At 36.2% G+C, this 20,435-nt stretch overlaps 2 protein-coding genes and 1 long non-coding RNA gene across 4 annotated transcripts in view; 2 read left to right on the top strand and 1 right to left on the bottom strand.

The window, feature by feature from the left end:
* Positions 1-4,121, bottom strand: part of LOC127855792 (INO80 complex subunit E-like) — a 28,117-nt gene extending 23,996 nt beyond the window's left edge. Inside the window, exons 1-2 of one of the 2 annotated variants that reach the window (XM_052391602.1) lie at positions 3,981-4,121; positions 241-330 (exon numbers count right to left, since the gene is read on the bottom strand). In XM_052391602.1, coding sequence (XP_052247562.1) covers positions 241-309 — 69 coding nt within the window. In that variant the 5' untranslated portion in view covers positions 310-330; positions 3,981-4,121. Of the gene's footprint in view, positions 1-240; positions 331-3,926; positions 3,949-3,980 lie in introns of those variants that run through there. The other variant, XM_052391603.1, reaches the window with a different exon arrangement.
* A 2,367-nt stretch (positions 4,122-6,488) lies between these two features.
* Positions 6,489-7,408, top strand: LOC127854761 (uncharacterized). The gene has a single exon (XM_052389816.1). The coding sequence runs from the start codon at positions 6,506-6,508 to the stop codon at positions 7,406-7,408; it is 903 nt and encodes a 300-aa protein (XP_052245776.1). The 5' UTR covers positions 6,489-6,505.
* Positions 7,409-14,328: 6,920 nt separating this feature from the next.
* On the top strand, positions 14,329-19,077 carry LOC127855803 (uncharacterized). Its single transcript, XR_008037748.1, has 2 exons — positions 14,329-15,883; positions 16,033-19,077. It is a non-coding gene; the product is annotated as an uncharacterized LOC127855803 (long non-coding RNA).
* Positions 19,078-20,435: the final 1,358 nt, after the last annotated feature.

Here is a 20,435-nt window from a genome sequence, read left to right as displayed (position 1 = left end):
GCCACCATCTTTGAATTGTCTAAAAATACATGAAGTTGCATAACATGGATTTGAATCAGAAATGGAAGGTTGGAGAAAAAAGGGATCCAAGACCAACCCGCGTTATATTTGATTCAGCGTTATAACGGAGAGCGTTATATTGGAGTTAGAGTGTTATTGTTTTTGAGTACAAAACTACATGTACTTCTTTTCTGTTCTATCCTGAAATATAACAAATCTATTAGAAACAAAATTATTTACATATACTAGAAACTTCAGTTTTTTCTTCAAGACTTTGTATTTCTGTTTGTAGTCAATCTGGTTGTCCATCGTGAATAAACTCCAGAAAATCTGAAACACATATATTTAACATTTAAAAAAATCAACTAATCAGATTTAAATGATTTTTATGTAAAATACCAAATTCTCAAGCCACCTAGACAGAGAACATGATATTTTTTTCTCTGATGGAATTACTGCCCCATCGATGAAAAAAAAAGGGCACTTATACAGTTAAATGGGCACTTAGCAAAAATGAATGGGCACTTGTCAAGATTTATTTCGGGTAAAAATTACAAACAATAGGAAAATCAGCATCAGTAAAATTGCAACCCCATCAAATTTATTTCCGAGTCTGTCACGCAACTATTTTGTTTAACATGTTAATTATATTAAACAAACCCAATATTTTAGTAGATTAAAATAGAAATACCTTGCAATCTGATAATTAGTAAATACTCCAATAAAAGACTACCATTATTTACGATATATATGTGGAATTTTGTAAACACTGGCGTCGGCCATAGTTAGGAACTGTACAGAAAGTTTGTAAATCAGTGTATCTCGGAATTTCATTGATAAATGTATTTCTCGTTTCAATGCTTAGGGCCAAGTAATTTCAGCAAATCGCAACCCAACTTGCGTAAAACACTTGCTCAATTAACCATTAAACTCCACCTCCATTCTCTGCAAAAGATTCGAAGGCGGAGCTAAGCATTTAGGAACAAACACGATTGGTTCGGCATGTTGATTGCTAGACAAAAGAGGCCAATTATGTTGATGAGAAATTTGTCGCTTGATTGCTTCAGACAGGAAGCACCTTTCCTTTGATGACGTCAAACTGTAAATTCACACAGAGTGCAAATTTTCGGAAGACTTTAACTGACTCTTCGTTTACAATTCCAGTGTAAAAAACACTAAAAAACACTTGCTAACATTAAACTTTGGATTGCATTATCAAAATAAAGCAAAAGCGAAGTTGAAAAATATTATTTACTTAATTCGCTTCAGTTCAAATAAGACGTTTTGTGTTGTAAATCAACGAGTTTTCATGACAACAATAACTTTAACAAGCGTTACCGCGACAACGCAGGGATCGATCTACCTCGATTTTTTCAAGAACGATCTCATAAGTCGAGTAAGAGCGAACAAATACTTTGTGTAAGCAGACATTCCCAAAAGTATTTTAAGTCCACAGGACATCCGGTCCGGTAGTCTTAGATAACTTGCAGGACCGGACTGGGATTCATAGGACCGAAACATCAATGTACAAACATATATATCGTATTTATGCATTTGCAAATTTAAGTGTTATGTCGTTCGGCAACAACTCGGATGCTCCATTAATACTAAGTGTTGGTTGTTTTCAGAGTCGATAAGTTGTATGGTTACATACCGTATTTTACCATGCATAGCGCGCGGTTTTTTACCTTCAAATTTCAAAATAAAAATTCAGTGCGCGTAATACATTGACACAACGCTTTCCTGGTTGCTAAATTGCAAAAAATCCATTTCGTAATCGTAAATCTTCACAATTGCCGCCATTTTTGTTATTGCAGAAAACTACACCCTATAATGTTATAGACTGAAGGGGCCGTTGTCGAAACAACATATAGCGGGAAAGGTTAGGAATGACTGGGGTAGTAACAGTTTTGACAAAAATTAAAAGATGAAAAAAAATGTCTTTGTTGGTGTTTTCACACTTCTTCATTGATTGTTCATTAAAAAAAATCGAGGTATATCGATCCCCGTGCGTTGCGGTATTGTTTGTTAAAGTTTTTGTTGTCATGAAAACTCGTTGATTTACAACGCAAAACGTCTTATTTGAACTGAGGCTTATTATTTCAATCATATTTTTCAACTTCGCTTTTGCTTTATTTTGATAATTTAATGTTAGCAATTCCGAAAATTTGCACTCTATGTGAATTGACAGTTTGACATAATCAAAGGAAAGCCGCTTCCTGTCTGAAGCAATAAAGCGACAAGTTTCTCGCCGACAAAATTGGCTTCCTTTGTCTTGCAATCAACATGCCAAACCAATTGTGTGTTTGTTCCTCAATGACAATCGTCCAATTAAATAATAGCACGTGCATAGCTCCGCCTTCGAACCTTTTGAAGAGAACGGAGGTGGATTTCAACGGTTAATTGAGCAAGTATATAACGTAGGTTGAGTTCCGACTTGCCGAAATTACTCGGCCCTAAGCATTGAAACGACGAATACGTTTATCAATCATTTTCCGATCTCTGCATAAATATGCTACTGTGCGAGTATACTACGTAGGTTACAAACCAACAATAGAGATATAGACTCGTTTTATTTTCTTTCAATAGAGACAAACAAATGATATTTGTCAAATGGCTTTACGCCGATAACGCCAACTGTATGGAATTGAGCGTTCGGGTGTATTGTTTGTCTCACTATAATATCAACTAGACGCAGTGAAGGCGCGAAATACCGGGTCAAACTGGATTTAATGGGGAGCATCTCTTAATGGGGAAATATTTAAGTCGATGAAAAATAAAATGGGATCCACGGACAGTTTGCGTAAAATTGGACATTGCGATGTTGCGGGTCTGCAGAAGAAGATGTCATACGATGTTGTGAGCGGCAGGTAATGAAAATGTTACACTGTTCAAATGTGAGTAATAGGTAATGGTGGTTCGAATTTAACGCGCAGGGGTCTTGAAAAAACACGCGCAGTGCGCAGCAATAAGGACATATCGGTGTTCACGAGAGAATAATCTTAAAAATTATCAAAAAATATAGTGCTATGCAACCCATGCTCCTGATCGTATAAACGCTCCCTACTTTAAAACAAAAAATTAAGCGCCCGAAAAACTCAGATTAAATGATTGCGCAATATAAGAATGGCGGCCATTTTCGGCCAAATTTTCGGGTTTTTGGTCTTGAATTCTTTTTTTTCTCCATTTTGGCTTTAAAAAATCGCATGTGCGTTATACATGGTAGCGCGTTATACATGGTAAAATACGGTATTTGTTTTCTTAATTCCAGGGGTGTTAATTGACCCAAATTTGAAATCCGGAAAATTAAGCTAGGGGTCTGGGACCGCAGGACCCCAACTGGGATTAAGGACCGAGTCCCTATGGGGGACACCCCCTTGACCTAGCTTATTGTACTTTTTTGTACTATTTCTAGTTTCAATTTCTGGAAACTACAATGCAAAATATTATAAACCATGCCATCCGTATCACCGCATGTGTATTGTCATTCTATTAAAATGTTATAAAGAACGTCGAAAATAAATTAAAATTGACAAATAATACTGTATCCGAATACAGTGGTCGTGGATTTTTCTGGCTGGGTATACTTAAGAGTACCAGGTGTACACTAGTACCTGAGCTGACAATGACCAATCGCGCATTAGTAAGATTAGAAGCATTAGACCATTGGATTACAGACGTCACGTGATCAGGAAATAAAAAACATGCATTCTCTTGGAGGGTATGTGGCTTCCCGAAGGCAACCAAAATAAAAACTATCAACAGGGCTTGCAGCTCTTTGATAGCATTACACAAAATCCCAGCTATTGACCCTCCGGATCTGAGCTGTACGTATGTACTCATAAAGGCTCAGAGCATTCAAGAAGAACTAGCCATAAACAAAGTTTGATCCGGATAATACAACCGTCCGGAAAACATTCGCATACCCTAACCTAACCCGTATCTCATTAAAATCAATGGTCGCTACTAAAACAACATACCAGTTAAACCTGTAAAACTAAAAAAAAGAATGAACTGCAAGCATAACACTAAAAACCAAGATAGTAAATCGATATTTTATGCTTTAACATTTTTTTTTATTAAAATTATTAAAATTGTCGGTCAGGAAGCATTATTAGTACTCAAAGTAAAAACAACGCACATTCATGGTTACAACTCAGTAACATATAAGTGCCAGGCTGCACAAAACTAACATGTTTATGCATTACTATTTCGGCAGTGTCGATATTACAACGTTTGGCTGAAATAAAAGTAGAAAGTTGTATACCTTACATACATTTTAATATGATTTTAGGTGCTACCTAATTTACGGGCAAAAGCTTTTTTATAACCATGTATTTTTAAGGTTTAGGTCCAGAAAGGCCGAAAACTAAAAAGGCTGCATACCAAAAAGGCCGAATACCAAAAAGGCCTTACCAAAAAGGCCACAAAGCGTACCAAAAAGGCCAAAAAAAGTACCAAAAAGGCCTTAAACCAATTATTGTTATTTTATGTTTCAAATTGTGTTTACAAACAAATACACGTGTATACATCAAAATGGACTAAGTTGTAGCAGGAATGACTATATCACATAACGAAGTCTATTTTGTAATTAAGTCTCCAGTCTAATTTTACTTATTCTTTTGTAAATGTCATCTTGTAACCAGTCTTTGCTAGTCTACTTAATTTCGTGACCATTTATTTCTCATGGATTTCATGGTGTTTTTAGTTATATAAATGGGAGGCCCATACAATTACTTCTGTTTATGTTTAATCTAGTGTGTAAAACATTTATTTATTGTAACTTTATGTGTCAAGTTGAGACAGGGCCTCTAATGGGCAATGGTATATAAGCCTGTGATTGCTATGTTATTTTGCTTTTTCTCACCAACACTGAAGGCAGCTCCTGCCTACGTTAACGAGAAAAGTCAGTAGGAACTATTTTATTTTAGTGGCTTAAATTCTAAATATTTATTTAGTTTATTATTATAAAGAGTCTGTTGAAACCATCCTGGTATATTAGTGTACTTTAATATCTATTCGGTTCTATTATCCAATCAGTCAGATAAAACATTTAGTCTGTTGGTGTGTATTCTAGTGTTTAGTATTGTACTTCCAAATAAACTGCGTATAATGGCATTTGTTTTATGTTTTATTACACTACTAGTGAACTTTAACCTGGGTTAACAGGTAAACCTGTTACATTTTGGGGGCTCGTCCGTTCTAAAACAAATAAACTATATTGTCATAAAACTTTGTGTTTAATTGGAGGTACATGTAGGTTTACATATATGTACACGCCACAGACAGGTTAGTGCATTCATATATGCACTGACAGTCGTGTTCTGTGTAATAGACACACAATTGAAGTGTATCATCAGTTGCAGATCTTTTGTGAATACAAAAACAACACTGGTTCATTGATTAGTGAAGCGTATCATAAGTTGTAGAAGCTTTTGTTAATACAAAAACAACACTGGTTAATTGATTAGTAACAGTGAGTGTATACATTATTGGGAGCACCGTTTCAAACTAGTAAATAGACATAGCTTTACAAGTCTATAATTATTAAATTAATTCACTCTTAGTGAATTTTACTTTTGATTAATTGCAATAAAAGGAAGTCTTACCTTCCTATTACACAAAGTGAATGACAATGAGTGACTCTATGTCATGGTGGATCCCTTTGGGAGAAACAAGGGAAGTTAAATTCTCTGGGCATTCACAGCCAAAAGCGTCAACGAATGATGATAACATATCACAGTGTTCATTCAAGAAACTCCCACACACAATGGCTGCTACGTCGTCAATGCCAAGAATGACTAGGCAAACACTAGCGTCAAACAAATACCAACAAATATCTGTGTCGGACAATTTCCAACAAACACCTGTGTCAATCACTTACCAACAAACACCTGTGTCCACCACATATCAAAGCTCACCGATTACACACACATATGAGCAAAGCTCTGATGCACACATAAACATGATGCATAACAATACAAACAACCCTCAGATTAGTACACATATGCATCCAATGTCTCACACACAACGCAGTAGACAATCGCATGCAATGTACACCAACACATACAGCCCACATGCGGAAACACAACTTCACCCAATGTATCACACACATAAAAGTGGGCAAACAACTCTCATGCAAAGCAACACAGTCCCTGATAATATGACATTTGGAACTTCACAGCCCAGGAACGCACATAGCTTACGCATGGAAACAGACATTGACCATATGCCACACGCGGAAACACAACTTCACCCAATGTATCACACACACCACAGTGGGCAAACACCTCTCATGCAAAGCAACACAGTGCCTGATAATATGACATTTGAAACTTTACAGCCCAGGAATGCACATAGCTTACGCATGGACACAGCCATTGACCATAGGCCACAAACTCAATACAGTATTATAAATCCTACTATGAGTGACTGTGTTCCAATTTATACAGCTAGGCTGAACAATCATGCATATGAATCAACACCTATCGCACATCCTCAAAATATGTCTTTACGCCAAAACCACAGCACGCAAGATCAAGACCGCATGTCAAAGCAAACACCACATAGCATGCGAAAAGCTAAAGAACCCGAAAAATTTGATGGACAATCCACAGATTGGCAAGACTATTTTGTTCAATTTGAGAATGTAGCCCGTTGGAACAATTGGTCAAACATTGAAAAAGCCCAGCAACTAGTAATGAGTTTAAAGGGTAATGCACAACGGTTACTCAGTGAGTTAAATCCCATATATTTGGACAACTATGATTATATTGTTCAAGTTTTGAATAGAAGGTTCAATCCAGTTGAAAGGGAAACGGCATTTAGGTGCGAATTTCGAAATAGGAGACAAACTAGGTCTGAATCAGCAGCAGAATTTGGTTATGCTCTTCAAAAATTGAGTACGAAGGCTTATCCGAATGTTCAATCCAATGCTAGGGAGATGTATGTAATCGATCAATTTGTGCATGGTCTCACTAGACCAGAACTGCGAAGTCATGTACAATACAGACATCCTAGTACAATAGATGCTGCTATTGCCCTAGCAACAGAATTTGAAGCGTTTGAGGGTTCACAAGGAATAATGCGAAAACCACGGTTTGATTATGAAAATGAGACTTGTAATCAAATAAAGCAGAACCAACAAGAAGTGACACTGAATGACATCGCAGATTTATTGAAAAATCTCACTCACACCTTGAAAGTTAGAAGTAGGTCAAATAGTCGTGAACGCACTAACATGTCTGATAGGGAATGCTTCAAATGTCATGAAAAGGGACATATTGCCCCTAATTGTCCAAATAGAGATAGCCGTGAACGCACTAACATGTCTGATAGGGAATGCTTCAAATGTCATGAAAAGGGACATATTGCCCCTAATTGTCCAAATAGAGATAAGGAAAACTAGCTAAGACTGATGTTGCGCCCGATCAATCAGTCTGTTCACATCCAGGGCAACAAAACATTGTGGTTAACTCAATCAAAAGGTCATGCTTACTTGCAAAATTGATTATATTGGGTTACACATGCCAAGCGTTAATAGATTCCGGTTCTGCAGTTAGCATTCTGTCTACTGAATTTGTTAGAAAATGTGACATTGATCTCAATAGTTTGAAAAAAATTAGCCAAACCTTATCCGCTGCCAATGGTAGTACTATTGTAGTTCATGGTGAGATAACAATTAGTTTTGAATTGGATAATGAGACCATAACATATGATTTCATAGTAGCCGATATTGATGAGGTAACAGCTATCTTAGGAAATGATTTCTTGGAAGAGTTTGACGTTCAATTAAAGTTTGGCAAAGCTTTAATGAAAATTGGTAAGCACAAAATCAAACTAATTAGACATGAAAGCTCAAAAATAGCACGAATTCGGCTAGTAAATACATGTTCAATCCCCGCTGACTCAGAAATGACAATCAATGCAAATATAGATGGGTTATTTCTTGAGCAACAAGGTATAGTTGAACCATACAAACTAGTACAAAAACGAGGCTTAATTATGGCAAAAACGGTTATTGATGCTAACCGGGCCGAAATTCCAGTTACTTTTATTAACTTGACTAATAGAAGTATAAAAATGGACCGAAATTTGACAGTTGCCAGCTTACAGCCAATTGTGTCAGTGAATGAGATAAATGAACACGATCATACAATTAAAGACTCAATAACCCTGCCTACTCATATTCAGCCATTATTTGATGATGCTTGCCAAGCTCTTGATACTGAACAACAAAATAAGCTTAAAAGTCTCCTGAATGAGTATAGTGACATATTTGACGACAACTCTGGAAAGGTCTCGCAGACAGACCTAGTAGAGCATACAATTGAGGTTGGAAACGCAAAACCAGTCAAAATTCCCCCAAGACGCGTTCCTCTGGCTCAGAAAGGTATTGTTGAAACTGAAATTCAAAAGATGCTTGATAATGAAATCATTGAACCGAGTTCCAGTGCTTGGGCGGCACCAATTGTTTTAGTAAAGAAAACAGATAATACTGTCCGATTTTGCATTGACTATCGCAAACTAAACGCATTAACGAGGAAAGATGCATATCCTTTACCTAAAATAAATGATGCCCTTGATACTCTTGCAGGTGCGAAATACTTCTGTACATTAGATCTGACTAGTGGATATTGGCAGGTTAAGATGGCCGATAAACATAAGCATATGACCGCATTTACCTCACATTGTGGGTTATATCAGTTCAAGGTCATGCCATTTGGCCTATGCAACGGACCCGCAACATTTGAGCGGTTGGTAGAATTAGTTCTGCGTGGCATGCAATGGAAACAGTGTCTTTGCTATCTGGATGATATCATTGTGTTTGGAAGTACATTTGAAACAACGTTTGCCAATTTATCTGAGGTTTTCTCTAGATTCCGTGCTGCAAAGTTATCTCTCAAACCAAAGAAATGTCATTTGTTCAAAAAACAAGTTGAATATCTAGGTCACATTGTTTCAGAAGAAGGAATTTCGTGTAACCCATCAAAAATCGAGGCAGTTCAATCATGGCCTGTGCCCCAAAATAAGACTGAAATTAAAAGCTTCTTAGGTCTTTTGAATTACTACAGAAAATTTATTCCCGATTGTGCACAGAAGGCTTTTCCATTGACCGAATTAACTCAGAAAAGAAAACGGTTCTTTTGGTCTCAAGAATGCCAATCCAGCTTTGAACAGCTTAAGGAAAAGCTGATATCCCCTCCAATTTTAGGCTTTCCACAAAACACTGGGATGTTCATACTTGACACAGATGGGTCACAAACAGGAATTGGTGCAGTTCTTTCTCAAGTCCAGGATGGTGATGAAAGAGTGATAGCATATGCCAGTAGGTCACTTAATAAGTCCCAACAGAAGTATTGCACTACCATGATTGAGCTTCTAGCTGTTGTAACCTTTGTTAAACAATTTAGGCATTACTTGTGGGGAAGGAAGTTTCTTGTTCGCACGGATCATGCTTCACTTACATGGTTACAAAACTTTAAAGAACCAGAGGGCATGCTCGCTCGATGGTTAACCGTGTTAGACACCTACGACTTTACAGTTGAATATAGGAAAGGTTGTTTGCATGGCAATGCTGATACAATGTCGAGACATCCTTTGAGAAACCGTCGCTGTAAATGTGAAAATTGTACTGATTGTCATGATTTAAGTTCAAAAGGCAACACTTTGCCTGGAACATTAGCTCCAAAATCTAGCGTTAGTATTCCATTTTGCCCAGATGAGTGTATTGATGAGGGTCTAGAACTTCATGCTTTAAATCCTTGTCATTCCAGTAGTAAAAAAGGCATACTGATGCCTGAAGCACTCAGTGGAAAGGCACGTACGGATGATGTTCAATGTTCTTCGATTCAGTCTTCTGATAATAGTATGCACAATTCCAAGCAGAATGAAGTAGACATAAGTACTGTGTTGTGTTCCAACTGGATTGACAAGTGGTCACAAGAACAGTTAGAGGAGATGCAAAGTAGTGATTCTGACATTAAAACTCTATTACAGTTCAAGTCCGTTTCTTGTGATAAACCATCAAAGTCTGTTGTCAATGAACATAGTCAAAATGTAAGAATCTTGTGGAGTTTATGGGAAACCCTGACTGTAAAGGACAATTTGTTATGGAGAACAGGTGAAAACGGCTTAAGACTTGTACTTCCATCAACCTTAAGGTCTGAAATTTTTCAACAGTTGCATGAAAGCAGATTGGCTGGACACTTAGGTAGAGACAAAACAATAGCTTCTATTAAGAAACGATTCTATTGGCCAAACTACTGTAGTGATATAAGACGATGGGTTAGTTCATGTGAAATGTGTTCACGCAGGAAACCTGGTCCAGGTCGTGGCAAATCAGAACTTAAGCAAGATATCTCGTATCAACCTCTTGATCGCATAGCATTGGACATTTTAGGACCATTACCAATAACAAGTAATGATAATCAGTATGTTCTAGTGATCTCAGATTATTACACAAAATTTACAGAAGCGTTCGCTCTCAAAGATCATACAGCACTTACTGTTGCAGACACACTTGTTACTCAGTTCATTTGCAGATATGGCGTTCCCACAATTATACATTCAGATCAAGGTCCCGAATTTGAATCCCGTCTTTTTCAGCACATGTGCCTCCTTTTAGGAATACAAAAAACTAGAACTGTTCCTTACAATCCCCGTTCAGATGGTTTAGTGGAGAGGCATAATCGCACAATACAAGCAATGCTGGCCATGTATGTGAACGATAACAGAGATGATTGGGATGACCATTTACCATTTATTATGATGGCTTACAGAGCATCGTGTCATGAAAGTACAAAATGTAGTCCTAATTTACTTATGTTTGGAAGGGAAATAACACTCCCTGTAGACGTTATGTTAGGAAAAACCCCTGGACAAATAGAGTATTTATGTCCTGCAGAGTATGTTGAATGGTTAAAAATGTCTATGGCAATTTCTTTTAAGCAGGTTAGCGCTCAATTAAAAATAGCTGCGTCCAGGCAAAAGAAAGCGTATTCTAAAGGCTTAAAACCTAGAACATTTAGTGAGGGTGAGTTGGTTTGGCGATGGTATCCTCCTACAGCAAATCAAAAGTTGGGTCTGGCCTGGATAGGACCATATAAGGTGCTGAAAAAGGTTACAACTGTAACCTATAAAATTGTGCATCAAAGCTCTAACAAAATTTTAGTTGTACACGTAGACCATTTAAAACAATGTCATTCTCAAATGTTATGTGTAGGTGATACGTCAGTTTCACAAAATATTGAATTCGTAGGTGAAACAGATACAGAAACTGCAAATTTTCTAGATTGTGCTGCATGTGAAACATTGCCAGATCCCGTATCAAACGGTCAACAATACCGTACACGAAGTGGACGCACGGTCAAACCAAAGCAGATTTTCGATCCAAGTGATTTGTAATTTTATGATCGCATAGTGTAGTTCGGTTAGTGTAAATATTATATTGATCATGTTTCAATTGTATTCCATCCTAGTGATTTGTAAAAATTATGATCACATAGGGTAGTTCGGTTAGTGTAAATATTATATTGATGATGTTTCAATTGTATTCGATCCTAGTGATTTGTAATTTTATGATCACATGGGATAGTTCGAATAGTGCAAATATTATATTGATGATGTTTCAATTTTATTCGATCCTAGTGATTTATAAATTTATGATCACATAGGGTAGTTCGGTTAGTGTAAATAATGTATTGATGATGTTTCAAATTTCCACCACGTATAAATGGTGTCAAGTAGAAGGTGTATGATTTAATGTTTTTATAATGAACACCTCATTTGAGTGGTCTGCTATTGTAAACATAATTGAAATGCTTTATTGTTATTCATGTTTGATGTTCATTTAATTATGATGATATTTAAATTAATATTATCATTATAATGGATAATTGTCTAATAATTATTGTTATTAAAAAATTGTATGTTTAATTGGCCCCCGGCCTTAGGGGGGTATAGAAATACTTTGGCTGCATGTTGCATGCATAGGGGTAGAACTCCTCTTAAATGCAAATTTTTGTTTATTATAAAAAAATTACATAACGCCATTATATGTATGTTTAAAGTTAAATAATAATAGAACATCATTAAGCAGGAAATGTCAAAAGATTGTGTCTAAAAGTGACCCTATAAAGCCTCATTAGTTATATATTGCTGGATTTAAACATAACATCAGATACTAATTTAATTTTATAAAAATAAGATCAGGTTTTGCTGAATTTTAGTGTTCATGGATAAGTACGGATGCCATCATATTTCTATGGAGTCTGTTTTTGCGGTAGAAAATCAGTTCAGTATGATTTGTTACGTACAGATAGTATTCCATATATAAAATGCCTAGGAATTGCAAATATGTTGTAATTACCTACGATGGGAGTTATCCTGGAAACTTATGCGCATCCAGACCGGGAAACTTATTTTATTTTCACTTAATTCAATAAAACATGATTTAGGATACGTTAACTGCAATAAAAAGGAATACATATATTCCTAAACCGTTAATTTTTAACTAAATGAATTTGATTGATTAAATAAACTATTATAGTATTGAATGTTTTCTGGGTAAACATTAGTGCGAGGAGATGTCATCATAAATATTTATTGTTTGTCCTTGGTTGATCACAAGTTCAATCTAGTATATATATTTGACTTGATTGCCTAGGAATTATATAATTTAATTACCTACTATGGAGATAATTCTGGATATCTACATTTTCTCGGACCAGAATACTATTGTTAGTTTAGATAACATTCAATACGATAATTAATTTAATCTACCAGAAGAATAAAAACATTTTTATTTATCATTGATAATATTTTATGTTTATCCTGCATATATTTTCAGTTTATAATGGCATCTCTGGAGATTCTTGACGGCATAAGCCAAGAGCTTGCTGCATTTGAGACCCTCGAAAGGCCTTGTTGGCCTAACCAGCCAACAGCGTGCAACGTGTGTGGGGGTCATCAGTACAGCAGCTTCCAAAGCTACAAACGGCATTGGTGTGCCAAGCATGAGAACACCTTTACACTCTTGTTCTGCCCCTCTTGCAATAAGAAGTTTGGGCGAAAACCAGATTTGGTGGCACACCAACGAAAAATTCACCACTTGCTGGCCACGCCAATCGAGAGGGAAGTACCAAACAAGGCGTACATCGATCCAAAGGGGACCCCTCCATACATGGTGGACCACAGACAACGACTCAGACTGAAACGTGCCAGAGACGTAGAAGAGGCCAGTGTGTCCTTGACTACAGAACGTGCTGACTGTAGGGATGAGACCTTTGAGTTATCAAAAGACAATCGTGTGGTCTTTAAAAAATTTAAAAGTTGATTTTGTTTTGTGTTGCAGTTTTGTTTTTGTGCTACTATTGGCATTCTAATACCACTGTTGAACATGTTGTTTTCTATATTTAATTGCAGCGTTATGCATGTTTCTATATTGAAACGATTTCGATTTCACTGGTTTTATTTCAGGTCTTTAAAATGTCATGTGTATCATTCCTGCTGATTTTTTTTTTTAAACTAAATTAAATTAACATTTATAATTTAGGTTTTAAGGGGAGGGGAATGTAGCAGGAATGACTATATCACATAACGAAGTCTATTTTGTAATTAAGTCTCCAGTCTAATTTTACTTATTCTTTTGTAAATGTCATCTTGTAACCAGTCTTTGCTAGTCTACTTAATTCCGTGACCATTTATTTCTCATGGATTTCATGGTGTTTTTAGTTATATAAATGGGAGGCCCATACAATTACTTCTGTTTATGTTTAATCTAGTGTGTAAAACATTTATTTATTGTAACTTTATGTGTCAAGTTGAGACAGGGCCTCTAATGGGCAATGGTATATAAGCCTGTGATTGCTATGTTATTTTGCTTTTTCTCACCAACACTGAAGGCAGCTCCTGCCTACGTTAACGAGAAAAGTCAGTAGGAACTATTTTATTTTAGTGGCTTAAATTCTAAATATTTATTTAGTTTATTATTATAAAGAGTCTGTTGAAACCATCCTGGTATATTAGTGTACTTTAATATCTATTCGGTTCTATTATCCAATCAGTCAGATAAAACATTTAGTCTGTTGGTGTGTATTCTAGTGTTTAGTATTGTACTTCCAAATAAACTGCGTATAATGGCATTTGTTTTATGTTTTATTACACTACTAGTGAACTTTAACCTGGGTTAACAGGTAAACCTGTTACAAAGTCATAAAACAGGTATGAAGTTTATCATTTTCTTTATTTGTTGTTTATGTTTAAATATACATTTATTTTCAGTTCTGTGCGTTACGGAGTATAGCACAGAACGTATGTCTGAACATAACGCACCGCACAAAACAGGTATATGTGCGGTTCGTTCATGCGTGTGGTTGTCACGTGAGTGATGGTCACTCAGGTGGACATAGGCGGGAATTTGCACGGGGTGTTCATTGTTTGGTCAGTTCTACGCTAGACTTCGATCAGTAAACTTGTGTTCGTGTACAAATCCTACATCGTGTTGTCGACTTTAGCAGAACACAGGGTGTCCATGCTGCAAGATTTGGAACGCATCATAGAAAAGATAAGTGCTAAAAAGAAACGTAAATCTGTTAAATCCGTTTAACTGAATCTCGAGCATAGTATCGAGTGTTACGAAGTAGTAACAGAGTTAAAACGATGTATATTTCAAGTAACAATTTCAGCACTAGAGAAAGCCAATCAATTTACAAATAGAAATATTGATGGCACGTGACCGAAAATTCACAGGTCATTAATGGTAGAACACAACAAAAGCTTTCGAACTTACTGGGGAATAAATTGCTATTCTTTGTGGTGTTGTATACATACTATATGTATATGTGTAAATGTTTTACGAGTCTGATGACGTAATGTTATTTGCAGAAAAATACAAGGTAGAGGCGATGGCATATAAAAAGGCGTAAACATAAAGCCACACGGCGCTCTTGACGGGTCATATCAGAAGCCGGAAGCTTCATCTAACATCGCAACACAAGGGGCTGAAACTCAATTACCATTGAGAAGCACAGGACTATGTTTCGCATGTGGCGAACCGGGTCATCGGAAAGGAGCAGCTGGATGTTCAGCAAACAGCTCGACCAATAAGTTAAGTTAATTAAGTATAGAACCCCGTTATCAGAAAATGGGAAGTTTCGTCTTCGTCGGAAAACGTAACGTACAGAAAGTTCCTAAAGTCAAACGTGATCAACAGGATCCAAGTATAGTTCGCCGGTAAGTTGAAGGAAGGCCCACGCGGTTAAGTAGCAGGAAACTACTGATAGTAAGTACATTTTCGATGTAGTAAATGGCGGTTATAAGTTTATTTTTTCCGTCGGAAAACGGTAACGTACAAAAAGATCTGTCTCAATGTATCAAAAGGATCTTAGTATAAAACTGGATCAAAAGGATCATAGTATAGAAAATGATGTTAGAAGCTCGCCGGTAAAAAGAACGAAAGCCCATGAAGTCAAGCTGTAGCAGGCTACGGATGGTTGGTACATTTTAGATGTAGTAAATTGCGGTTATATGTTTTCTTTTCCGTCGGAAAACGGTAACGTACAGAAAGAGATAAAAGGAGCAATTGATCAAAAGGATCATAGTATAGAAATTTATCAAAAAGATAAAATTCATAGTATAAAAAAATTTGTTACCGGAAGTTTTTCGGTAAGTAGACTGAAAACCCACGTGACATTTATCATGTTGTTAATTCGCCCGTTAATAAGTTTATAGTCGTATTTAATAAGAATGGGAGGCCTCGATATATTTAAAATTATTATTTATTTATTTGTTCTACTTTCGATATTAGAGGAGCGTATCATGATATTGATACATTCACGAACGGTGTGGTTTGAGCTATTAAGAGAATAGCAGGCAGTATTAGGTTGTTATAAGCTTATATTTGGCACGATAACGGCCGATCATATATTTATTTATTTGTTCTACTTTCGATATTAGAGGAGCGTATCATAATATTGATACATTCACGAACGGTGTGGTTTGAGCTATCAAGAGAATAGCAGGCAGTGTTAGGTTGTTATAAGCTTATATTTGGCACGATAACGGCCGATCATATATTTACTAAAACTAGTTAAAACTAAAATGAGGTGTACTAGCATTCTTACGTCAAATTGACTTAAAATAGTTATTTGCTTTTTAACCAGGTTTTTCGAAGGAAAAAACTGGTTATTAGATTGGCGAATGCGGGCGGGCTGGCTGGCTGGCTGGCTGGCTGGCGGGCGGGCGGAACAAGCTTGTCCGGGCCATAACTATGTCGTTCATTGTCAGATTTTAAAATCATTTGGCACATTTGTTCACCATCATTGGACGGTGTGTCGCGCGAAATAATTACGTCGATATCTCCAAGGTCAAGGTCACACTTTGAGTTCAGAGGTCAAAAATGGCCATAAATGAGCTTGTCCTGGCCATAACTATGTCATTCATTGTGAGATTTTAAAATCATTTGGCACATTTGTTCACCATCATGGGACGGTGTGTCGCACGAAAGAATCACGTCAATATCTCCAATGTCAAGGTCGCCACGACTAAAAAAAGATTTTTTTTAAAAACAAACTTACAAAGGGGGTTAATTTTTTTTGTTCATTTCAAAAGTTCAGTTTGAGTTTTCTCCCTTTATCAGATTTTTTTTCACAATGAAAACCTGGTTTTGTGACAATTTTGTCCCTTGTGTGATGATGGCATACATCACAGTGTAGAATATGAAAAAGCATTATATGCTAATGACTAGACGAGTTTGGATGTTAACTGGCTGAAGAAACAGTATTTTGATTCCTTCTCAGAGAGTAGAATGGCTCGGGCATGTGATCGATGTGCACAAAATGCAGTTTTTCATAATTAAAAATTGAGTAGCTAGGCTAGAAAAAGTATTGATTCGATGATCTATCTAATTTATCAAACGAAAGAAAAAGTAGTACCAAAAGATAAATTAATAGCTTGTCTTGTAGGGCAGATAATTTCCTTTCAGAGTGTGATTGTAAATAAAGTTTGGTGATAACAATGCATATATACAATTGCATAAATACCAGAGCTAGTTGGAAAGCCCCCGTTATTGTAACGTTGCAAGCTATTTCCAAACTTAGATTATGAAAAGAAAGCACTAGGCAGTTAATCAACGGTGGAAAAGATTTCAAACACAATCAGTTGTTTTTGTGTAATATATTTGCTGATGCAAGTACCACAAGTTATGGTTTATTGAGGTTTTATAGAAAGTTGTAGCTTTAATGTAGATATAGGCGAAATGGCTGTCAAATTAACGATTTTCATAAAAATAAAAAAGCAAATTTATTTTCAATTTGTTTTATTCCATTTACGAAGAGAGTAAAGGTATGTACTCGTGGTCTTTGAGACCCGAAAATGAGAAAATTGGAATGTACATGATCTTAATAAAAAGAGCAACCTGTTCCCGGAAGTGAACAGATTATTGACGAAAAGAGAAAAGTTATTCATGGAAGTGATTACTATATTACACTGTTAAAATCAAGGAGGTACACTGCCAGTGTTTCTATAAACGAAACAGGTAATGCATATTGTGATTTAATATGAAGTCAATACATTAAGCCACCGGAAGTTGGTTTTCAAGATAAACCGGATAAGTATTCCGTCGTTCAACATGACGTAAGTAAGATTTCTTATGATCATGAAAATGCCTTGCATACGGCTAGAAAAGGTATGTTATTGCTCCCGGAAGTGAGCAGAAATAGTTTGCTTTGGTCCCCGGAAGTGGACATAGAGCCCAGTAGATTGCTCCCGGAAGTGAGCAGAAATTTATGCTATGCTTCCCGGAAGTGGACATAGAGCCCAGTATATTGCTCACGGAAGTGAGCAGAGATGCTCCATGAAGAGAGCAGAGAGTATGCTATGGTCCCCGGATGTTATGTTATATGAAATGTTTTAAATGCTTTGCAAAATTCGTACATCAAAGTGTATTCAGACAATAAAATGTAAAATCTATATTATTGAATGGTAGTCAAAAGAAATAGCTTTAGATTTAAATATGTTGTGTGGATACTGGATTCAACGAAAAGAGGCAGTGGGTGCCTTAGTTCAATATGGGGAAACAATGTAAACTGGTTAGTTCAGAAACTAGGTTGGTATCAATCTGCATCAATAAGATGATATCGGAGAAAGCAAAATGCATCCTTGTTGTCCCAAGAAGGGGCAGTTCGCCTTATTGGCTAATGTTGATTTGTCATACGGACATTTTAGAGATATTGTGAAATATTGCAAAAAAGTTTGGTAGAGACTGTATGATTCCAGGTTGTTTTGGTAACACTATATTATCATTAAATAAGATAGCGTTAAGATGCATATCACAATACAGTTATCAATGTATAGTACATATGTTTGACAGGAAATGCTTTGAGAGGTACTCCGAAGGAGCGATTAGAGGGCTCGGGCTTGCATGGGCTTCGAAGAGATTAGATAGCGGACAGAATGGCTAAGTAAATACTTAGAACAATCAAGAGCAGACAATACGGTGAAGGAAAGAATTCTTCATGTGCGCATTTCAAATACTGCGAAGAAAATGTAGTCGCCATGCCAGCCTTACATATATCAGTAGTAATGTACATGGCTCAATTGATGGATCGAGGAAATCTAATAACGTTTTTTACATCTGTGTTTTACAGTATTAAATGGATCCATTCTATTAATAGTGTTCATGATCCAAAGGAAGATTTAACAAATTAGTATAAAAAGCTTCAAAGCGTGTGTGTTTCAAACCATCTCACAATAAAAAGATTTATCATGTACATGTACTTTCATTAGAGATGATACAAATTTTGTGTTTGATATAAGGATATTCCACTGTTTTCATTGATTGATCATTTTTGGGTTATGCATGTACATGTATCATGCATATTATCAAATTAAGTGAGTTTCATTGTAATGACCTACAATTGAAATCTGATCACTTTGTTATTAAAGTACGCCATTATAATACTGGCATGTATACGAATGGTTCGGATATTATAATTGCAAAATGTACAACTTCAACTTCCCATACGGCGTTTTATTAACAAATATGTAATTAGCAAATTGGTCAAATGAATCAAATGATTTTTTTGTTCAAAACAGGTTATATATATGTAATTATTTAGACCAGCTAACGCCGAGGGCGTGTTTGAGAGATGTTTGAAGCGATATGGTCGATGGAAGTCTGATAGGGCTAAAGATGGGTACATTGATGATTCTCTAGACAAAAAAGCTTTTTATCACTAGACAATTGAAATTATAATTGATTTGCGGTTCGAATTTAAAACCTTACTAACGTTTGTTTTTGTTCTATCGCAAGCCTTGCCCAATGCAAAACGTGTTGTGTTTTGTGCTTAGTTGTGTGAAGACCGATATATACAGTCAATGTACAAGCAGAGTCACACAATTTATATAACAAAATATACAGTTACAAGCAAACATTTACAGACGATATACATGTTCTGTCACACTGACAAAATCCCACATAATTACATAATAATAATATTGTTAAACATGTGAATCTTTTTTTTATTAAATCAAAATTGTCGAGGGCCTCTGCGTCTCTGCATAGACGACACACATACGTGACTTCACCGAGACGGATCGCCTCCCAGTATACTGTCTGGGTTATGCCTGTGAAATCCCGGACAATCGCTCCTACGGACAATCGCTCCTACGCTAAATTTGACAGGGCGGACGGTCGCTCCTACGATGTTTTGACAGGGCGGACAGTCGCTCCTACGATGTTTTGACAGGGCGGACATTCGCTCCTACATTATTTTGTCAACCCGGACAGTCGCTCCTACATTATTTTAACTCCACGGCAAAACTTAGTATACGCCGATCAACGGAGAACACCTATAATTAACCGACTATTAAAATTGCCAACTTGTTAACAATAAGCCGATTCAACAGATTTATTCTTTATTATAGTCTCAATTACATACAATACAACAATACAAACATTCACTTGTATATATACAATAGACAATTGTATGTAACCTTTCTAAATAAGAAATATCAGAGACTTTTGCATTCTAATCATATAAAACCATATATATACATGTATAAAATCACCAGCGTTCCAACTCTGTACAAAACAGTTCTATATTACATGATAAACCTAAGAGGCTGTTGCTAATCCTAAACATCGTAAAATAATTAATAAAAAAAAAAAATGAGTTCAAATACGAGCACTGCTGCGCAATAAAGAAATTGTTTAGAAAATCGAGTACATGTATCACCCCGATCAGATCGTAGATGACCTGATTAGTAACAACTTCTTAGAAGCCTCTAAAATACATTATTGTTACTTAAAAACAGCGAAAAGACATTATTTACAAGCATATAAAAGACGACGTTTTAAAATATCATAACAGGTTTTGGCACAACTTCTTATCATTAATGGGGTTGTGAAGAGAAAAACTAACTGATCGTTTTTA

The sequence above is a fragment of the Dreissena polymorpha genome, chromosome 13 (genome assembly GCF_020536995.1).
Source record: "Dreissena polymorpha isolate Duluth1 chromosome 13, UMN_Dpol_1.0, whole genome shotgun sequence".
NCBI classification, from domain to species: domain Eukaryota; kingdom Metazoa; phylum Mollusca; class Bivalvia; order Myida; family Dreissenidae; genus Dreissena; species Dreissena polymorpha.
Note: the sequence above shows the minus strand (reverse complement) of the source record. Positions and strands in the feature narration are given on the sequence as shown.

What these genes read in the sequence shown, in the direction of transcription:
- LOC127854761 (XM_052389816.1), top strand. Translation starts at nt 6,506, where the DNA reads ATGTCTTTACGCCAAAACCACAGCACGCAAGATCAAGACCGCATGTCA.